Here is a 21,404-nt window from a genome sequence, read left to right as displayed (position 1 = left end):
TATCTAAAGATTTGGAATCAATAGGGGGCTGGGCATGATGGCTCACGCCTGTAATCCCAGCACTTGGGAGGTCAAGGCGGGCAGATCACGAGGTCAGGAGATCCAGACCATCCTGGCCAACATGGTGAAACCCGTCTCTACTGAAAATACAAAAATTAGCTGGGCGAGGTGGCATGCACCTGTAACCCCAGCTACTCAGGAGGCTGAGGCAGGAGAATCGCTTGAACCCAGGAGGCGGAGGTTGCAGTAGCTGAGAAAGTGCCACTGCACTCCAGTCTGGGCGACAGAGCCGTCTGGGGAAAAAAAAAAAATATATATATATATATATTTGAATCAATAGAAAGGAATATCTGGGTTAAGATAAGGGGTTGTGGAGACCAAGGATTCATCATGCAGATTAAGCCTGCAGGTAGCAGGCTTTAGACAGATAGATTGTAGATTGTAAATGTTTCTTGTCAGACTTAAAGAGTGTGTTCTACCTGTCTTAAGGCCAGTGTTGATGTCAATGCTGGTCAGCTGTGCCTAAATTCCAAACGGAGGCGGGAATAATGAGGCATGTCTGGCTCCCATTCCCATCCTGGCCTGAACTAGTATTTCACGTTAAATTTGGAATGCCTTTGGTCAGAGGAGGGGTCTTTTCAGATGGTTCTGGGGCTTAGAATTTTATTTTTGGTTTACAGAACAATTTTATAATGAGTTTAAAATGCACTGATACATGTGTTGTGCTTGCAAAGCATCCTTTTGCCTCAACTGTTGATTGAGCACAGAGGTGCTCTCAGCATTTTGGGTGGGACTTTTCTTAGCTGGACTGGTTTGTTCTGCACATTGCAGGGCTTTTTAGCAGGACTGTGGAAAGCCAACCATATGTTGGCATTCCCCCACCCCACACCGGCTGAAAACTGTCCCTACACATTTCCTTACACGTTTCAGAGCACCAGCAAGATCCCAGGCTGAAAATATTCCAAATTCTCCAGATGCACATTATCTGTGTTTCATTTCCTTGTGTTACTCTGTTACTCTTTTTTTTTTTTTTTGAGGTGGAATCGTGCTCAGCATCCCAGGCTGTCGTGCAGTGGCACTCAGCTCACTGCAAACTCTGCTGCCTGGGTTCAAGCAATTCTGCCTCAGCCTCCCAAGTAGCTGGAACTACAGGTGCCTGCCACCATGCCCAGATAATTTTTTTTTTTTTTTTGCATTTTTAGGAGAGACAGGGTTTCACCATGTTGGTCAGACTTGTCTCAAACTCCTGACCTGAAGTGATCTGCCCACCTCAGCCTCCCAAAGTGCTGGGATTACAGGTGCGAGCCACTACGCCCAGCCTTCCTTGTGTTACTTTTTTAAAACCTGATACATAATAATTGTGAGGTAGGTGGGACTTGACTCTGAAGGCAGGGCTCTGACTTGGGACCAAACTGAGGAGTAGTCAGAACAAGGATGGGGCAATCGTTTTCCATAAGACACGCCCACCAGTGTGGCATGTCAGTTTACCATTGTCATGGCAACACCCAGAGCTTACAGCCCCTTTCCATGGCAATGAGCCAACAACCCGGAAGTTACCACCCTTTTTCTAGACATTTCTGCATAATCTGCCCCTTAATTTGCATGTCATTGAAAGTAGGTTATAAATATGACTGCAGACCTGCCTTTGAGCCATTGCTGTCAGCCACTGCCTATAGGGTAGCTCTGCTCTGCAGGAGCACCCGGGGAGGTGTAGCTGCCACCTCAATAGAGCAAAACCAAGACCCCTCCTGGGCTAAGCCCAATTCCAGGCTCACCTGCCCTGCATCAATTGCACATCTTTGTGTGTTTTTTTTTCTTTCTTTCTTTTTTCTTTTTTTCTTTTCGATGGAGTCTTTCTCTGTCACCCAGGCTGGAATGCAGTGGCACAATCTCAGCTCACTGCAACCTCTGCCTCCCAGGCTCAAGCAATTCTCCTGCCTCAGTCTCCCAAATAACTGGTATTACAGGCACCCATCACCATGCCCGGCTCGTTTTTGTATTTTTAGTAGAGATGGAGTTTCACCATGTTGCCCAGGCTGGTCTCGAACTCCTGACCTGAAGTAATCCGACTGCCTCAAGCCTCCCAAAGTGCTGGGATTACAGGCGTGAGCCACTGCACCCAGCCCCTTGTGTTATTTTTGAGGCTGGTTTATTGGTTCCACCCAAATACCAGCTAAATCACATCTCAAGACTAGGCTCCTCTGCCCACATGGACCTTCCTCTTCCGCTGCCTTCCTTGAGTATCTTGACTTGATAGTAAAGAGAGAATGGTTCTTTTCAAAGTGGTTACTCCATAAATGTCGGTTAGAATGAATGGTTCTCTCAGACAAATATCATTCATTCATTCATTAACATACATTTATATCATGGCACCTTCCTCATGTCTGCAAATAGCAAGACAGACAAGGTCCTTTTCTTCATAGAACTGACATTCTGGCAGTGACAAACACTACAAAAGTAACCAAACAAGATCTGTGTGGTAGTGACAAGTGTGATGATAGTACATTAATGGGTATAGCACTAAAGAGTGATTGTGTAGAGGGTGCTTTAGATCTGATCACCAGGAGGCCTCATTGAGGAAGTCACATTTGAGCTGAGACCTGAATACTGGGAAGAAACCAGCAGGGAAGATCTGGGGAAAGAACATTCCAATCAGCAGGTGCATTTATGCCAGTAGGTGCCACAGTACTTGCATCTATAAAAACATCCCCCAATAGGGATGGTCATGATGCTTAATCCTGTCTTGTTCTAGGAAGAAATAATAATTATTAGTGGATACATTAACTTATTGGAGTATAAAAAGCTCTTCCTTCTCATTAAGAGATACATTTGTTTAAAATTTTACTTTTTTATATTTAATAGTCATAGAAATTTGTAGTATATTTATGTTATTTTGATCAATTATGTACAAATAATAATTACAATGATCACCCAATCTGGAATAAATATTTCATACCTAGAATTTGATGCACAGGATATTCTTAATTTTTAAAATTTAAAAATCAGTATTTTGATCAACAAAAGATACTTAAGCATAAAAGTGTACTACATTAGGATAAAATTCTCTGAGGAATGTAGATTGAAATAAGAGTTTAAGGAGAAAATGGAATGAGATACAATTTCTCACTGTTAAAGAAAAACTTGTATATTTGTTTAAATGGATGATGCGGGGTCAAATTGCAATGATATTTAGATTCCATTTGGTACATTTTAAAGAGGGATGACCTAATATTTACAACGCATGGGAAAATAACAATTTGCTATTCTTTCAACTTACATAGAAAAGTCACATGCAAGTATGTTTCAACTTTTTTAGTTACCTTTGAAGGAAGTATGAGAGAACAAAAACATTTGAAAATTATTGGTCTAGAAAAACCTCCCCTTTACAAACTCAAACATGTAGGTAAACTTAGGTAAAAGAAAGCAGGAAATTAATGTTCAAAACACCCATGTTCAAAACAGCATTATTCACAATAGCCAGAAGATGGAAGCAACCCGCGTGTCCATCAGTGGCTGACTGGATAAAAGCAACACTAGGTAAATCTATGCAAGAATATTAGCCGAAGAAAGGAAGGAGTTCTGACACATGCAACAACATGGATGAACCTTGAAAACATTGCACTAAGTCAAACAAACCAGTCGCAAAAGGACACTATGATTGCACCACTGCACTCCAGCCTGGGCGACAGAGTAAGACCCTGTCTTAGAAACAAAAAACAAAACAGAACAAAAGACAAATACGGAATGATTCCACCTACATGCAGTACCTAGAGTAGTCAAGTTCATAGAAAGTACAGGCGTGGTTGCTGGGGGCTGGGGGACGGGGAAATGGGAAGTGAGTGCTTAACGAGTACAGAGTTTCAGTTTGGGAAGATAAAAAGGTTCTGAAGATGGACAGTGGTGATGGTTGCACAACAATGTGAGTGTACTTAATGCCACCAATTGTGCACTTTGGTTAAAATGGTAAATTAATGCCATGTGTATTTTACCACAATTTAAAAAAAGACTACACAGAAGCTATTGGTTTTTACGAAACAAAGCAATGAATCTCAGATATTTTTCCCAAAAAGTCAATTATATATATTTTAAGTGTAAAAGCAAACTAATGGAAGAATATTTTATTAATTAGAAAGTGACATGTTTGTAGATGTGATAGAACGTAGACACCTAGGTGATTTAGTATTTATTCAATATACAAAGAACTACTAATGTACCGTAAAATGTAATACATATTACATTCGATTTTTTAAGAAGGAATTTTCATTTTAACTCAATTTGAGTATTAATAGCTAAGCTGTTCAACATAAGTAAACTAAGAATACTTCATAGTATATAGCTAATATACTTTCCTGCAACTACGTTTATTGCATTATCCTTTTTTATTTCAGGATTTCCAGGTCCCAGATGAAGAGATAATTTTACTTACTGGATATGGGATGCATTAGATCTTCTTACCTTTAAAAAAAAAAAAAAAAAAAAAAGGCAGCAATGATCAAAATACTAATCAATTACTTATAGACTCAGTGTATTTTTTTCTTGGAGTAAATGTCCAGGATGGGTGATAGAATAAAATGCTCTTGGCTTTTGGAAAAATTGATACTGTATATAGCAAAATAATGTGAAACCTGTATGCATGGCTATTCTTAACAATTTGAAGAAATCTTCACAGTTTTCCTGGGTTGTTGAGCCTTTAAAATGGTCTTTTCCTCGGATGTGATAATAAAGTGTTTATTCTGTACTCTACATGTACGTAGTGTTTGGTCAGTAAACTTCGGTTACTCATGACTCATTACATTAGTCAACAAATTTTGTGTGTTTGCCTTTCATGATGATGTTGATGGTAAGAATCCATTTACAAAAGCTTATTCAATACTCGGGATGTGCAAGACATTGTGTTACAGCCTGTGACTGTTAATCCCAGGGCTAGCAGTCCTGGATTGCTTCACAAGTCCTGTGAAACTTGGGGATGGGAAATAAAACACATTGCAAACCAATCAGGAATGTCCAGGCACTTAGGATGCTAGATAACTAGATGAAAGTTCCAAAAGAGGGTTCTAAATATATATTTCACCCTATAATTGGAATTCATGTTTCAGTGAGCCATATACCTGCAGCTAGGGCACCTGACAAATGTTTACATGATTGACAATGCCAGGGTGATTCTTTTCTACCATCTTTTCCTGGTTTTTCCCTTAGTATCTTTGTCTTTAAACTTTGGCAGGTTTGATATAATCAGAAAATTGACAAAATTGTATCCATGATACTGAATAAGATGCAGAAAAAAGAAATTCAGTGAGTAAACAAACTTGGAAAATGTTTATTCTCATGAACAATAAAAAACCATAAAATTATAACAATAAGATAAAAATTTTCATTTATTACTGAAGATTTTAAAAATTGAAATGCCAGGCCGGGCACAGTGGCTCATGCCCGTAATCCCAGCCCTTGGGGAGGCTGAGGCGGAAGGATGACTTGAGGCCAGGAGTTTGAGACCAGCCCGGCCAACATGGTGAAAACGCATCTCTACTAAAAAATACAAAAATTAGCCAACTGTGGTAGTGCACACCTGTAATCCCAGCTACTTGGGAGGTTGAGGCATGAGAATCGCTTAGAACCTGGGAGGTGGAGGTTGCAGTGAGCCGAGATCACACCACTGCATTCCAGCCCGGGCAACAGAGAGAGCCTCTGTCTCAAAAAAAAATTGAAATGCAAATTAGTATTTGAGAAATTGGTACTGCAGACATTGCTGTTATTACATTTAGCAATATATATATCCAGAACAATAAGATGTTAATAACCTTTAAACAAGTAATTCTATTTCTTGGAATCTAAGAAAATAAGTAGAAAATGTGAATAAGGAAAACAGTAAAATGATAATAGTGGTTGTGTAACAATGGTGGGATTATGGATAACTTTTGTCGTCTAAATGTTTGGTAGTTGTGATTTTGTTACTTTTAGAATTTAAAAACTATACATAAAAAAGAAAAACATTGCCCGTGAAAAATCACTTCGTGTGCCTTGTTAGTAAAATATTTTGAGATCAAAATACTTAATCTCTCAATTACTCAGTATCTCACTTCCCATTGCCATTGCAAGTCCCAACATCTGGGAAGAGATAGATGACTTTATGGGAAAAACATTGATTTGGCTACAAATGGGAAGTCAGTACCCACTGGGGCACCAGCATGAGGCTTCCTTTCTCTAAAACCTATTGTGTCTCACCAGCGCTGCAGAGTGAAGCTCAGACTCCACAGCCTGGCACTCAGAGCCCTGACCTCTTCCCACCTTTGCTTTCCACCTTCACCTACTGTTACTCTTGTTGTATTCTACGAATATTCATTTACACGTGTTTATTAATTTATTTGTTCAACAAATATTGAGGGTTTGCCCTGTGCCAGGCACAGTCCTAAGTCCCCACTGACAAAGAGAAGAACAAAAACCCTAGAATGGTGGTAACCTCATGGACTGTATAGGTCTCGGGATGGAGATGAATGTTCATAAAGAGCCACGTGGGTAAATGTCAACTTAAAAGAGTTGAGTGCTGCATGGTGTTATGGTCATGTATGAAAGGGGAGGGAGGGCATGTTGCCCCTAGTTTATGGGTAGAAGAAGGTATATTGCCCCTGAAGAAGTGACTATTTGAACTGAGATCTGTTGATGACTCAGTAACCTAGACAAAGAGGTAGGCATGGGGACTGTCAACCAAGACTCTCCTCTCTCCTGGTCTAGAGGTGGACACACATGTCCCAGCTGGGCCAGCCAGATTCCTCCTGGCAAGTCACATCTTGCGCAGAGTGATCTGAGGACTAAAAACAATTGCAGCTGCTTCACCGTGAGCGCTGGGCCCTGAAGCAACTGTCCGTGGGTTTCCTCCTCCCAGACTCGAGACCCGACCCGTTTCTGCCTGGCTCTGGGCATAGTCGTCCAGCTTCCCCTCTGATTCGTGAGTCAGCATCCTTCCATTTCTTTTAGCTGAGCTGGTCTTGGTTGCCTGCAACCAAAGAAAGAACCCAGACTCACAGAGGGGAGGTGCCCTGACACAGGGGAGCTTAAAGGCCCCACAGTGTGAGGGGACCAGTTTAGCAGGACTTCCCAGCGCCCCCAGTACCTAGATGTTCTACTCTTTCTTGCTGTATTTGCCCATGCCGTCCCCCTGTTTGGAATAGTCTCCTCTCCAACCTATACACTTTGATGCTGCCTGTGGGTGTATCTACATTTATATATTTAATTAATTGATTTATTTTTAAGAATGGGAGAGGATGGCAGGGTGTGGTGGCTCATGCCTGTAATTCCAGCACTTTGGGAGGCTGAGGCAGGCGGATCACCTAAGGTCAGGAGTTCCAGACCAGTCTGCCCAACATGGCAAAACCCCGTCTCTACAAAAAATACAAAAAATTAGCCATGTGTGGTGGCAGGCACCTGTAATCCCAGCTACTTGGGAGGCTGAGGCAGGAGAATTGCTTGAACCCGGGAGGCAGAGGTGGCAGTGAGCTGAGATCACACCGCTGCACTCCAGCCTAGGCAATAAGAGCTAAACTCTGTCTCAAAAAAAAAAGAAAAAAGGGAGAGGAAGCTGGGCATCGTGGCTCATGCCTGTAATCCCAGCACTTTGGGAGGCCAAGGTGGGTGGATTACTCGAGGTCAGGAGTTCGAGACCAGCCTGGGCAACATGGTGAAACCCTGTTTCTACTAAAAAATACAAAAATTAGCCAGGTGTGATGGTGTGCACCTGTAATCCCAGCTACTCAGGAGGCTGAGGCACGAGAATCATTTGAACCCAGGAGGCCAAGGTTGCAGTGAGCCAAGATCACGCCACCGTACTCCAGTCTGGGCGACAGAACAAGACTCTGTCTCAAAAAAAAAAAAAAGAAAAGAAAAGAAAAAAAAAAGGAAAGAAAGGGAGAGGAGAGAGTGGGAGGAGGAAGAGGAAAGCGGAAAGGAGAAGAAGAGAGGGGCTAGAAGGACGGTGAGAAAGGGAATATATCCAGCTCAGAAGTTTCTTCCCTGCCAGAACGTGAACGACCCTCCCCCGAGCTCCCAGAGCCTGCTCTTGTGCACTCTCTAAAGCCTGCCCTGCTTTATGGTTGTGTGTCTGTCTGTCTATCTGTCTTGTGCTGCTCCCTGTTGGATAGGAAGCTCCTTGCGGACAGGATCTTGTCAAATTTTTCATTGTCTCTTTCACAGTACCTAGTTCCCGTATCTAAACTTAGTAGATGCTAAAAAGATGTTGGTCGTTTGACTGATATAACTAGAAAAAAAAAGGGGCCTCCAGAATTCAGAAGTAAAGGGAGAGGCAGCAAATCCTGTCACATCTGGCTTAATTACACATTGATGGTGACCTACTAACAAGGTCCCTTATGAGTAACTTAAAATGTAATTATTCTTTAAGATTGATCATATTACCCAGATTTTTATATCTTGCATTTTTTGAGCAAATATCTTAACAGGAAGCAGTACAGTGTGATGAAGGAGTCAGAGAGAGACCTGGCTCCACATTCTGCTCTACCACCTCCGACCTGAGTAGTTCATTGGACCTTGGATGTTGAGCCTCAGGATCTTTTTCTGTGAAATGATGATAATAATATTACCTCCAAGACTGGCTTATATTAAAGCTCTTGTTAAAGTAGTTAGCAAGTCATTATTTAAATTTTTTGAATATTTTTAACATTTCATAAAATGTATTGAATGTATTTAGCCATAATCTATTTAACCACTGTCTCATTTTTACACATTAAGATTATGTTTAACATTTTTAATATTTTAAATAATTTTGTAAATGTAGATCTTGGAGGGAGAACTTTTCATCAAATTTAGATTTATTTCTTAGGATTGATTTCAGAAGTGGAATATTATATCAAGAAGAAATTTTATGGCTCTTCATATGCATAATCAAATAGCTTTCAAAAAGGCAAAACCAATGTATGTTCCCACTAATACATGAGATATGAGAATCCCCATTTCATCACATTCCTATCAGGATTTCCCGGGTTTTTTTTAATTTGCAAATTTGATAGGCAGAAAATGCCATCTTGTTTGTTTCCTTATCTTTATTAATGAGGTTAAACGTATTTTCCAGGTATTTTGAAACAAGTTTTGTTTTTCCCTTTTGAGAATTAACTATTCCTGTCAACAAGACATTCCTAACCAGGTACTCTGCTTACCAAGTTTTAAAATGTTCCTTAAAATGCTGTAGAGCTTTTGCTACTACGTAACCAATGAAGTTAGAACTCTCAGCACTTTCTTCAAGTGGGATCTTGAGTGTGAAATTAGAGGAAGGCAGAATGCTTAAGTCTGTCATCACTGTGTCATCTTGTTTGGAAATATTTCCTTCATGAATCCTTGGAACTACCTACAGAATAAGGATTATACAGAAAAGATTACTAAATCCCAATACACCTTCAACAGTAATTTAATACCAGCTTAGTCAGGATAGGCTAGGCTGTGCTGAGGTAACAGATTAGTCCCGGCATTCCTAGGGCTTCATGCAACAAAGATTTATTTCTTGCTCGTGTTATGTGTCTGTTACAAGGGCTGCATACCAGAAAACACTGAGGAGCCTGGTAGGCAGAGGCACATTATCTCATAGCTGTAGCAGATGAATTCATGACTTTGTGCCCTCAGCAGAAAAAGAGAATAGATGAACACACATAGGCTCTTCACTGTCTCAGTCTACAAAGAACTCTTTTCAGTTTTGCTCACGCTTCATTGGCCAGAACTTGCCACATGGCAACGTTTAACCACAAGGGGAGCTGGAAAATAGGAGACAGGAGGTGGGATGTTTGCTGAGTATTACTGTCTGTGCCACAAACTTTATTGCATTGCACCAAGCTTTGTACTGAGTCTTCCTAAAAATTTACAATTTATGGTTGTTTGTGTGATTTTGGCAAGAATCAATGCAAAATTTATGTTACTCTTAATGAATAACATGTATGTTACTCTCTTAATGAATTCTCCAGTGCATAGACTTTGATTTGAATCATTTACATGGAACTGAACTCATAGGCAACTTGATGTAACCTTAAGAGAATGATTTTTAAATTTTCCCTTCTCTTTCCGTGACTATAACATATATAAAAACTGCATAAAGTATTTATGTTTGGTTTAAATAATTGTAAAGTAAACACTTACGTAACTATTATACAACCAGGGGCCATAACCGTTTTCACTTGCTGGAATTTGTATAATTCTTTCCTAAGGCTTCTCTTCAGCACTTACTATTTTATGGGTTTGTATTTTTCTTTACATGGTGAAATAAGGGCTGTTTTGAGAAAAGTAACTTCACAGGCAGTTTAGCAAAGTGGTTACGTTCACTCATTCTAGAGAAATACTGCTTGACTTTGAATTCTAGTTCTACCATTTACTAGCTGTGAGAGCTCAGACAAGTTGCTTAACCTCCTTTGTGCCTCATTTGAAAAACTGGGGAAAGAATTCTACTTCCCTTATAGGGTCACTGAAGGTATTAAATGGTCTGATATATGGAAAAAGTTATTAGAACATTGCCTGACACCTAGTAAATGCTCTTTAATGGTAACAATTGTTATAAAATGTATAATTGAAAACCGTAATTTTATTTTATGTGGAGGTTTTTACATAGAAGTGCCTTTGTTATCAGCATAAAGAATTTTAGATAAATCTGTTAGTGTTACTCAGAGACACTAGAATGGAAGTAAATTGTAGCACAGAATAGGAAATACTGACAATGGTAAAAACTACTACATATTAACTGTAGATTTCTAAAGGTTGAAAGCACTGCTAAAATTTTTCTTCAAGTTTTATTCTTCAAGACAAGACGTTTTCCTCATTAAACTGAAAGTCTGTATATACGAGGATGATCAAATATATTGAATTACTTTACCTTCCTCGAGTATGATCTAATGGATTTACAGCATCAGAGAGCTGGCAGGGATTGGAACAGTGGCTTTCAAAACTCTTTGACTATGGTCTGTAGTAATGAATACACTTGACAATAGCATGACTCAAAACACACACGTATGTCAACATATATGTGTATATATGTTTACACACATATACACATAGAAAATGGAAATGAGGCCGGGTGCGGTGGCTCAAGCCTGTAATCCCAGCACTTTGGGAGGCCGAGACGGGCGGATCACGAGGTTGGGAGATCGAGACCATCCTGGCTAACACGGTGAAACCCCGTCTCTACTAAAAAATGCAAAGACTAGCCGGGCAAGGTGGCGGGCGCCTGTAGTCCCAGCTACTCGGGAGGCTGAGGCAGGAGAATGGCATAAACCCGGGAGGCGGAGCTTGCAGTGAGCTGAGATCTGGCCACTGCACTCCAGTCCGGGCGACAGAGCGAGACTCCGCCTCAAAAAAAAAAAAAAAAAAGAAAATGGAAATGAAATTCCATGATGTGCCTATGACTTATGAAATGCAATACATACTAATATTTTCTACTTTGTCCTATTCTATTTTTTGTATGGTTTTTAACCTTGTTTTTTAATGAGCTTGCTGTGACTTTCCAAACTTATTTCTCAAATCATGCATGATCCACAGCTTTGTAGTCTGAAAGAGGGAAATGCTGGATTACAGAATGCTGTAAGTCAAATTTCCTAGAAGCAGTGCCTGAGATTCTGACAGAAATGGTTTATAAAGGAGTGCTCTCAGGTGCGACTTTTAAGGGGAGAGGAAAGCAAACTAGAGAAGAGAAAGCAGCTAAGCAAGAATATGGCTTCAGATGACCATTAGCCTCAGCCTGATCCTGCAGGAAACTCTGGGGCATTAGTGCCCCAAGGGCAATCTTTGGGAGAAAGTTTCAGAGATAAGCAGTTAGCAGCAGCACCAGCACCAGTGGGAGCTGGTAAAAGGGATCCCCAGGGATCTGGATAGGGCACCAACATAACATACTACACAGAATATTGCATCTTCAATTGCTCTGCCCAGTAATTTTTGTATCCAGGTCTTTTTGGGAACCCCTTGATACCAGCCTCATCAGGAATCACTAGCCTGATGCGTTTGTAGATTAAGGTAATGTGTGTGTGTTGGAGGGGGGCTGTCTTAGGAAGAAAAGTCACTTGAGTGTTATGCAAAAAGTTATTGACTGAACCTGGGAGTCATGGTATAGGTGGAATTTAAGATGGCAATATGTTTTTTATTTTTGTTTTCGTTTTTGAGACAGACTTTCACTCTGTTGCCCAGGCTGGAGTGCAGTGGCACGATCTCCGCTCTCTGCAACCCCCACCTCCCGGGTTCAAGCGATTCTCCTACCTCAGCCTCCTGAGTAGCTGGGATTACAGGTGTACGCCATCACACTTGGCTAATGTTTTATGTTTTTGGTAGAGATGGGGTTTCACCATGTTAGCCAAGCTGGTCTCGAACTCCTGACCTCAAGTGATGCACCCACCTCGGCCTCCCAAAGTGCTGGGATTACAGGCACGAGCCACCGTGCCCAGCTGGCAATACATTTTTATGTGAAGAGTAACGTATAAATGTTTAATTCTCAAGATAACTCAGTGGCTTTATTGTGTCAGCAACTAATAAGAGCTATAATTTACAGAGCTCTTGTTTTGTATAAGACATCTATACGAATCACTTTATAGGTGTACATGTTAAGATAGCTGTTATTGTTCCCATTTTACAGGTGAAAACTGAGGCCTACAATGGTTCAGGTACCGTCCCAAGTTTACTCAGCTGGTAAGTTTCAGAGTCAAATTTTGAACTCAAATTGCTTTATTTGTAAGTCTTCTCTCTTAAAAACTACATTGGCCACATTTCTTCAGGGTTATCTCTATCAGTTATAGCCCTATAACTCTAAGCAGAATTAGCCATTTCTAGATTAGAAAGTATTTTGTGTTTTAAATTGATTTTCTTTTTTTTTTTTTTTGAGACAGAGTCTTGCTCTGTCGCCCAGGCTGGAGTGCAGTGGCCGGATCTCAGCTCACTGCAAGCTCCGCCTCCCGGGTTCACGCCATTCTCCTGCCTCAGCCTCCCGAGCAGCTGGGACTACAGGTGCCCGCCACCTCGCCCAGCTAGTTTTTTGTATTTTTAGTAGAGATGAGGTTTCACCGTGTTAGCCAGGATGGTCTCGATCTCCTGACCTTGTGATCGGCCCGTCTCGGCCTCCCAAAGTGCTGGGATTACAGGCTTGAGCCACCGCGCCCAGCCTAAATTGATTTTCTTTATAGAGTTTCTTGTTTTCTAAAGACCATGAACTACATTAAATCAAGTCAGCCTGAAGGCAATCACAATGGAAATATGAATACCCCCTGCAGCTTGTTTTCAAATTCAGATACAATTCATATGTAAATTAACAGTGAAATCAAGGTGTGTACATGTCATCTCCGTATCTGCTCTTGGGTCTCGCCTTTACCTGTATTGAATTAAAGATGATCTCCGTTTCTGGGGTCTGGTTTGCCAGTTCAGACACCCAGCCAAATTGCCCTCTCATCTTCTCCACCAGATAGGCGGTGTCCTCCAAGTGCTTCCGGGTCATCTGGAGAATCTGGCTGTACTGCTGATTGGATGCATTGACCAACCTGATGGCCTCGTCTAATTCTGTGTGCAGAGCAGGTACGCCAGGACAGTCTAGCAAAGAAGAAAGTAACGTGGAGAAGGAAAAGGTCCATGAACCTTGGAGGTGGGCAACATGGGCTTACATCCCAGCCCTTACACTGTCTATTTTCCCCTTTTGCCTGTGGGAGTTTTTAGTTATGTCTGTTATTCTGGAGTAATTATTAATATCGCCTATATCTGTGTCAAACCAGATCCAGGTTAACTGTTAATTATATGGTTTTATGTAACAGAAACTGGGCTGGAGACAGAACTTTTTGTCATAAATTCCACATGCCTACCACCCATATTAAGAAAAAATTTGCCAAAACAGATGAAGTCCTTACTATGCCCCTTCTGCATCACATCCCATTTATCCCTTAAAAAGGACACTACTATTTGATTTTGGATGTATATGTCCAGGATCAGTAATCAGTGTGGGAAAAGAGGAAAAGAACCACATATAGTGAAGCCACTTAAAATTAAGACCAAAAGTATATAGTAAATAGTGAAAAAAAAAAAAAGATTGGTGATGTTTTGGAAATTAGTTTATATTTATCAATAATGAAATTATAATTACAGTTGCATGTTTAGTATTAGAACAAAGTAAATCAAAGCTGACTGAAAAGACAAAATTATTATTTGATTAAAGGTATGAGATGTGTTTATAATAGTAAAACCTTGAAAGCAAATGTACTTCAGCTAGGGAAAGAATAAATAAATTGTGATATGCCTACATAGACCAACATACAACAGTGAATTAATGAACTAGAGCAGCACGTATCCACACGGCTAACCCTTGCAAACTACACTGAGTGAAAAGCCAGATTGCAAAGGAATACATAAGTAATAATATTTATATTGTTAAGAAAGAAAAATTATCCAGAACTTGGAAATAAGGCAAAAGAATGGCTGCATTTCCTTTCATTTCTTTTTCTTTTCTTTTTTTTTTTTTCTTTTTCCAAGACAGGTTGTCGCTCTGTTACCCAGGCCAGAGTGCAGTGGCATGATCATAGCTCACTACAGCCTTGAACTCCTGGGCTCAAGTGCTATTTCCACCTTAGCCTCCTGAGTAGCTGGGACTACAGGCTCACACCACCATGCCCATCTAATTTTTAATTTTTTTGTAGAGGCGGGGTCTCACTTTGCTGCCCAGGCTTGCATGTCCTTTCAATGTCATACTAAATTATTGTCTAAGAGGTTGACCCAAAGATCACTTCAAGGTCTAAGGAAGAGATCCTTTTTTGTCTTATTTACTATTTACTATTGATTAGGGTCTGACTCCATGAAATTACCTGTAAATTATGGATTGAAAAGTGACAAATGTTTGTCTAGTAGAGATGTAAATTATTTTGGTCTGTTAGAAAAGATAATGGCAAAATTTACAGTTTAGTTGCCTTTTCGAATATTAACTAACTTATATCTAATTCCATAATCTTTCAGCATTCTGTCTCTCCTTGACTGTAAGCACTCCAGTCTCTCTTATACTCCTTTGACCCAGCTCTAGCACCCTGCTGGTTCCTTCATTAATAAGTTAAATAGTCAAATTAACATTTGACATGTGCCCATTTCTTTTTTCTTTTTCTTTCCTTTCTTTTTCTTTTTTATGTTGAGACAGAGTATCACTCTGTTGCCCAGGCAGGAGTACATGGCACAATCTTGGCTCACTGCAACCTCTGCTTCCTGGGATCAAGTGATTCTTGTGCCTCAGTCTCCCGAGTAGCTGGGACTACAAGTGCACGCTACCATGCCTGGCTAATTTTTGTATTTTTAGTAGAGATGGGGTTTCACCGTGTTGACCAGGCTGGTCTCAAACTCCTGGCCTTAAGTGATTGCCCACCTTGGCCTCCCAAAGTGCTGCGATTACAGGCATGAACCACCATGCCCAGCCAGACGTGTGCCCATTTCATGTTTATATGATGCATTTTTCTTTTTTTTTTTGAAACAGAGTCTCACTCTGTCGCCCAGGCTGGAGTGCAATGGTGCGATCTTGGCTCACTGCAACCTCTGCCTCCCGAGTTCAAGAGATTCTCCTGCCTCAGCCTCCTGAGTAGCTGGGACTACAGGCACGCACCACCATGCCCAGCTAATTTTTTTTGTATTTTTAGTAGAGATGGGGTTTCACCATGTTGGTCAGGCGGGTCTGGAACTCTGACCTCGTGATCTGCCCCCTTTGGCCTCCCAAAGTGCTGGGATTACCGGCATGAGCCACCACGCCTGGCTGTATGAAGCATATTTTTAAGGTTAAAAGTTCTACATTGACAATGCAAAAATCAAAATGTAAAACATTGCTATGTAGGATATAGGCATGTGTATATATTATATGTATAAGGGACATGATATGAGTAGGAAGAAATGCAAGGAAATAATTAATACCAAATTCAAAATAGCACTTTCCTTTTGAGGAGATAAAGTGAATGTGATATGGAAGGGGACATAGTGGGGCTTTGTCTGTTTTGGTAATGTTCTATTTCTCAATCTAGGTGATTGAGAATTTTTTTTTTTTTTTTTTTTTCTGAGACAAAGTCTCACTGTGTCACCTAGGCTGGATGTAGTTGCTTGATCTCGACTCACTGCAACCTCCGCCTCCTGGTTTCAAGCGATTCTTCTGCCTCAGCCTCCGGAGTAGCTGGGATTACAGGTGTGCACCACCACACCTGGCTAATTTTTATATTTTTAGTAGAGACAGGGTTTCACCATGTTGGCCAGGCTGGTCTCGAACTCCTAACCTCAAGTGATTCTCCTGCCTCAGCCTCCCAAAAACCTGGAATTACAGGCATGAGCCACCATGCCTGGCCTATTACATCATTCTTTATATATTTATAATAAAATGCAATTTATAATAACAGTTTTAAGCAGTATGGGAGCACAATAGGACATTATTTACATTTTACCTTTGCAACACTAAACTTTCATTGAATTTGTACTGTATTACCTGATGTATACTGTATCTACTATCTGGTGCATGTTGATTATCCGGTGCATTTTAATGTATTATCTGATTTATTCTGTATTATCTTGTGACATTTAAGAATTATTAATAAGCTATTTTAGCTGGGTAGAAGGAAATAGATGTTAATGATACATAGAGGGATGCTTGAGCGGACTATTTTTGTAAGAGGTCAGTATATTAAGTGTATATTTTTCTGTTATAAAAACCTCTGCTTCTGTATATAACCTTGCAACTGTGACTTAAAAGACAAATACTTGAATAATGAGAATCACTGATACTTCAGACATTTTATTTAATCTTCAAAAGATGTGTATGAAGCAGATATATTATTCCCAGCTTCCAAATGATAAAACAGGCTGAGAGAGTCCTCGAGTCAGCAATTCAGGAGAGAGAGCACTCTTTTTTAATTTTTATTTATCTATTTATTTATTTTTTCTTTTTTCGAGACAGAGTCTCGCTCTGTGGCCCAGGCTGGAGTGCACTGGCTTGATCTCAGCTCACTGCAACCTCTGCCTCCCAGGTTCAAGCAATTCTCTTGCCTCAGCCTCCTGAGTAGCTAAGATTACAGGTTCATGCCACCACACCCGGCTAATTTTTGTATTTTTAGTAGAACGGGGTTTCGCCATGTTGACCAGGCTGGTCTCAAACTCCTGACCACAGGTGATCCGCCCACCTCGGCCTTCCAAAGTGCTGGGATTACAGCGTGAGCCACTGCTCCAGGCCAGGAGAAAGAGCACTCTCAACTGCTCAGGTTACCCAGCGAAAAGGTCCAGTTTATAATCAAAGCTACTTGGAGCAATGCTTTCTAAACCCTTTTCTGCCACAAGACATTCCAGATGTCAAAATTGTCTAATATACATTCTAAGGTGGGGTAGATGTGCCCATGGCAGAAAATTTGGCCCAAGAGGGATGTGGAGAAGTAGACAAGTCCGTTTGTATAATGGACTCTGCTTTCAAAAGAAGGGGTAGAAAAGACCAGCTACTGAGGTGGGGAGAGGCTGAGAGAGAATGAAATGGAAGAGGGAGAGAAAGAACAATCCTTGTTCTTGTTCTGTGGCCCGTGTAACCTGACTCCCTCACTAGCCCAACTAGCCTGAGAATTCAGTGGAAATAAGAACCTAGGCTGGTGATGTGTGTGTGTGTTTTTTTTTTTTTTTGAGACGGAGTCCTGCTCTGTCGCCCGGGCTGGAGTGCAGTGGGCTGATCTCAGCTCACTGCAAGCTCCGCCTCCCGGGTTTACGCCATTCTCCTGCCTCAGCCTTCGGAGTAGCTGGGACTACAGGCACCCGCCACCTCGCCCGGCTAGTTTTTTGTATTTTTAGTAGAGACGGGGTTTCACCGTGTTAGCCAGGATGGTCTCTATCTCCTGACCTCGTGATCCGCCCGTCTCGGCCTCCCAAAGTGCTGGGATTACAGGCTTGAGCCACCGCGCCCGGCTGGCTGGTGGTGTTTAAAAAGGAGAAAGGGGCTGGGCGTGGTGGCCCAGGCCTGTAATCCCAGCACTTTGGGAGGTGGAGGCGGGCGGATCACTTGAAGTCAGGAGTTCGCCACTAGCCTAACCAACATGGTGAAACCCCATCTCTACTAAAAATACAACAAAGTAGCTGGGCATGGTGGCAGGTGCCTGTAATCCCAGCTACTCGAGAGGTTGAGGCAGGAGAATCACTTGAACCTGGGAAGCAGAGGTTGCAGTGAGCCGAGATGGTGCCATTGCACTCCAGCCTGGGTGACAGAGCGAGACTCCGGCTCAAAAAGAAAGAGAAAGGGAGTGTTGTCGACTCTAAAAAGATTTAATAACTACTCGAATAATGATCTAATTTAATAGACTCCATTAAATTCATGGTTTTTTAATTTAATTGAATAAAAAAATTAGAAAGGGAACCTCATTCCTTTTGAGTTGGAAAGCATATAGATGTTTAGAACCCCTACAATGCGTTAATTTGCACGATGGAAAGACCTATTTCATAATAGAGAATATTAATATGTAATTTACAGGCTCCTTGAGCAAGGTGATGAAATACAAGTAATATGTTAAAAAGTCAAATAAATTTTAAAGATGTCTAATAATTTTTCATATCATATATGCATACATGTACATATGGTCCCCAACTTACAATGGTTCGACTTACAATTTTTCGAACTTATGATGGGTTAACTGTGACATAACCCTATCCTAAGTCAAGGAATATCTTATGGTTAAAAGTTTGGAAAATACAGAAAGAAGTATTTTTAAAAATCATGTTTAATCTTAAAACCCAAAGGTAACCTTTATTACTATTGTGGTGTATCTAATGATACTTTAAAAGCCAAATATGTTCAGGATATTATGTTGTTTAAGATTGTAACAATTTCTTGGCCGGCCGCTCACGCCTGTAATCCCAGCACTTTGGGAGGCCGAGGTGGGAGGATCATGAGGTCAGGAGTTCGAGACCAGCCTGACCAATATGGTGAAACCCTGTCTCTACTAAATATACAAAAATTAACCAGGTGTGGTGGCACATGCCTGTAATCCCAGCTACTCAGGAGGTTGAGGCAGCAGAATTGCTTGAACTCAGGAAGTAGAGGTTGCAGTGAGCGAAGATCACACCACTGCACTCCAGCCTTGGTGACAGAAAAGATTGTAACAATTCCATTCTCCCTTTTCTCTGAACAGCAACATTTGTTGCAAGTTGCTCATTGTTAGATTGAGGAGACAAAGCCAAGGGAGGGACAGGAGTTTCCACTGACTATGCTTTTTGTTCTTTCTGTTGATATAAATTACTCCAGCAGTCTTCACTGTGGGAAGTTAAGGGCACAAGAGCTATTACTTGGTAGTAAACGAATTATAATCTGATTTTTCTGAACATCCTTTATAGCAGGGGTCCCCAACCCCTGGGCCATGGACCCGCAGCAGCCTGTGGCCTCTTAGGAAGGGAGCTGTACAGCAGGAGGTGAGCGGCAGGTGAACAAGCATGACTGCCTGAGCCCCGCCTCCTGTCAGATCAGCACAGGCATTCGATTCTCACAGGAGCACGAACCCTATTGTGAACTGTGCATGCAAAGGGTCTGGGTTGAACGCTCCTTAGGAGAATAATGCCTGATGATCATCCCCAAACGTACCCCCTGCCCCACCATCTTTGGAAAAATTGTCTTCCACGAATCTAGTCCCTCATACCAAAAGGCTGGGGACCACTGTTTTATAGAAGAATTTTGTTAGAACCCAGAGATTATCTTGGGTCCTTTATTTACAAATTACTCAACTGAGGCCTAGACAGCATAAATGACTTGCCCAAAATCTCTAGCTAGTGTTGTAGAATTTACTGACATATGATTTCTATACGTCCTGTATCTTCCAATTTCCCACTCTAAGCCATTAGCCACACTGTTAAAATTTCCTTCCCTTAGGGCTTTAGTGAGATAAAATGCAGAAGCATAGGAATCAAAAGCTCTTGTTTTGTATAAAAAAATTTGTAATTTGGCCCTGGTGGGGTAGGAGGAGTGACTTTAGTCCGGAGAAGGAAAAGGGGATGAGGGGAGGGATGGAGGAAAGGGAGAATGATTTCCTAAATGGGGAAGGAACTAGAAAGGCCACTCTGGGAGGGAAAAGGATTCCTGGGGCTTAGAAGGAGAAGCCACTTTCCCAGTTTAAATGCTAATTAGTTAATTAACCCACCAATGGGAAAGAGCCAATGCCACTTTCAAAAACAAGATTTCACTTGTCTAAATACTGATTTACAGAATGAAAAGGTTTCTTTCATGGTCGGAGGCGGAGTTCTTTTTTTTTGCGGTAAGAAGGAGGATTTGCCCTAATTTGCTCAAGCTTTTTCTTTTTTTTTTTTTTTTTTTTTTTTTTTTTTTGAGGCGGAGTCTCGCTCTGTCGCCCGGGCTGGAGTGCAGTGGCCGGATCTCAGCTCACTGCAAGCTCCGCCTCCCGGTTCACGCCATTCTCCTGCCTCAGCCTCCCGAGTAGCTGGGACTACAGGCGCCCGCCATCTCGCCCGGCTAGTTTTTTTGTATTTTTAGTAGAGACGGGGTTTCACTGTTAGCCAGGATGGTCTCGATCTCCTGACCTCGTGATCCGCCCGTCTCGGCCTCCCAAAGTGCTGGGATTACAGGCTTGAGCCACCGCGCCCGGCCTGCTCAAGCTTTTTCTTTTGCGCACAGTAGTGTTTAGTCATTAATCATTAAAAAAAAAAAAAATCACAAGAACAAAAGTTTGTAAACCGGGCCGGGCGCGGTGGTTCATGCCTGTAATCCTAGCACTTTGGGAGGCCGAGGTGGGCGGATCACAAGGTCAGGAGTTAGAAACCAGCCTGGCCAATATGGTGAAACCCCGTCTCTACTAAAAATACAAAAAAATTAGCCGGGCGTGGTGCCGCACACCTGTAATCCCAGCTACTCGGGAGGCTGAGGAAGGAGAATTGCTTGAACCCGAGAGGTGGAGGTTGCAGTGAGCTGAGATTGCACCACTGCACTCCAGCCTGGGCAATAGAGCAAGACACCGTCTCAAAAAAAAAAAAAAAAAAAAAAACAGTTTATAAACCTACATTGAACGCCCCCACATGGAAAAGTGCTTGGAGGAGGAAAGCAAATGAATCCATCATGCTTGTGAGAATGAGATTTTGTCCTCTGTCCAGAATACTAAAGAAACTCTAAAAAATTGTTAGATATGAGTTCTAAATTTCTTTTCAAACAATCAGTATGTCAGTATGTTCAATTCTTTGCCTTCTACTTTTAAACTTGATTTCCTCCTAAAGCAACCTTTTTAAATTACCTGCTCTGCCCTGACTCATTCCGATTACCTGCCGCGCCCCGACTCATTCCGATTATCTGCTCCACCCGGAATCATTCGGATTACCTGCCCCACCCGGACTCATTCCGATTACCTGCTCCACCCGGACTCATTCCGTTTACCTGCCCCGCCCCGACTCATTCCGATTATCTGCTCCACCCGGACTCATTC

The 21,404-nt window shown here is 41.5% G+C and overlaps 1 protein-coding gene across 4 annotated transcripts in view; it reads right to left on the bottom strand.

Moving 5' to 3' along the window:
* Positions 1-4,056: 4,056 nt before the first annotated feature.
* Positions 4,057-21,404, bottom strand: part of CLUL1 (clusterin like 1) — a 58,854-nt gene continuing 41,506 nt past the window's right edge. For all 4 annotated transcript variants that reach the window (XM_033178188.1, XM_033178187.1, XM_033178189.1 and 1 more), the window contains 3 exons: positions 13,331-13,545; positions 9,162-9,349; positions 4,057-4,455 (listed from right to left, as the gene is read on the bottom strand). In XM_033178188.1, coding sequence (XP_033034079.1) covers positions 4,452-4,455; positions 9,162-9,349; positions 13,331-13,545 — 407 coding nt within the window. In that variant the 3' untranslated portion in view covers positions 4,057-4,451. The remainder of the gene's footprint in view (positions 4,456-9,161; positions 9,350-13,330; positions 13,546-21,404) is intronic.

Source organism: Trachypithecus francoisi, unplaced genomic scaffold, assembly GCF_009764315.1.
Source record: "Trachypithecus francoisi isolate TF-2019V2 unplaced genomic scaffold, Tfra_2.0 Lachesis_group19, whole genome shotgun sequence".
Taxonomy (NCBI): Eukaryota; Metazoa; Chordata; class Mammalia; order Primates; family Cercopithecidae; genus Trachypithecus; species Trachypithecus francoisi.
This window is presented reverse-complemented; position numbering and strand designations above follow the sequence as displayed.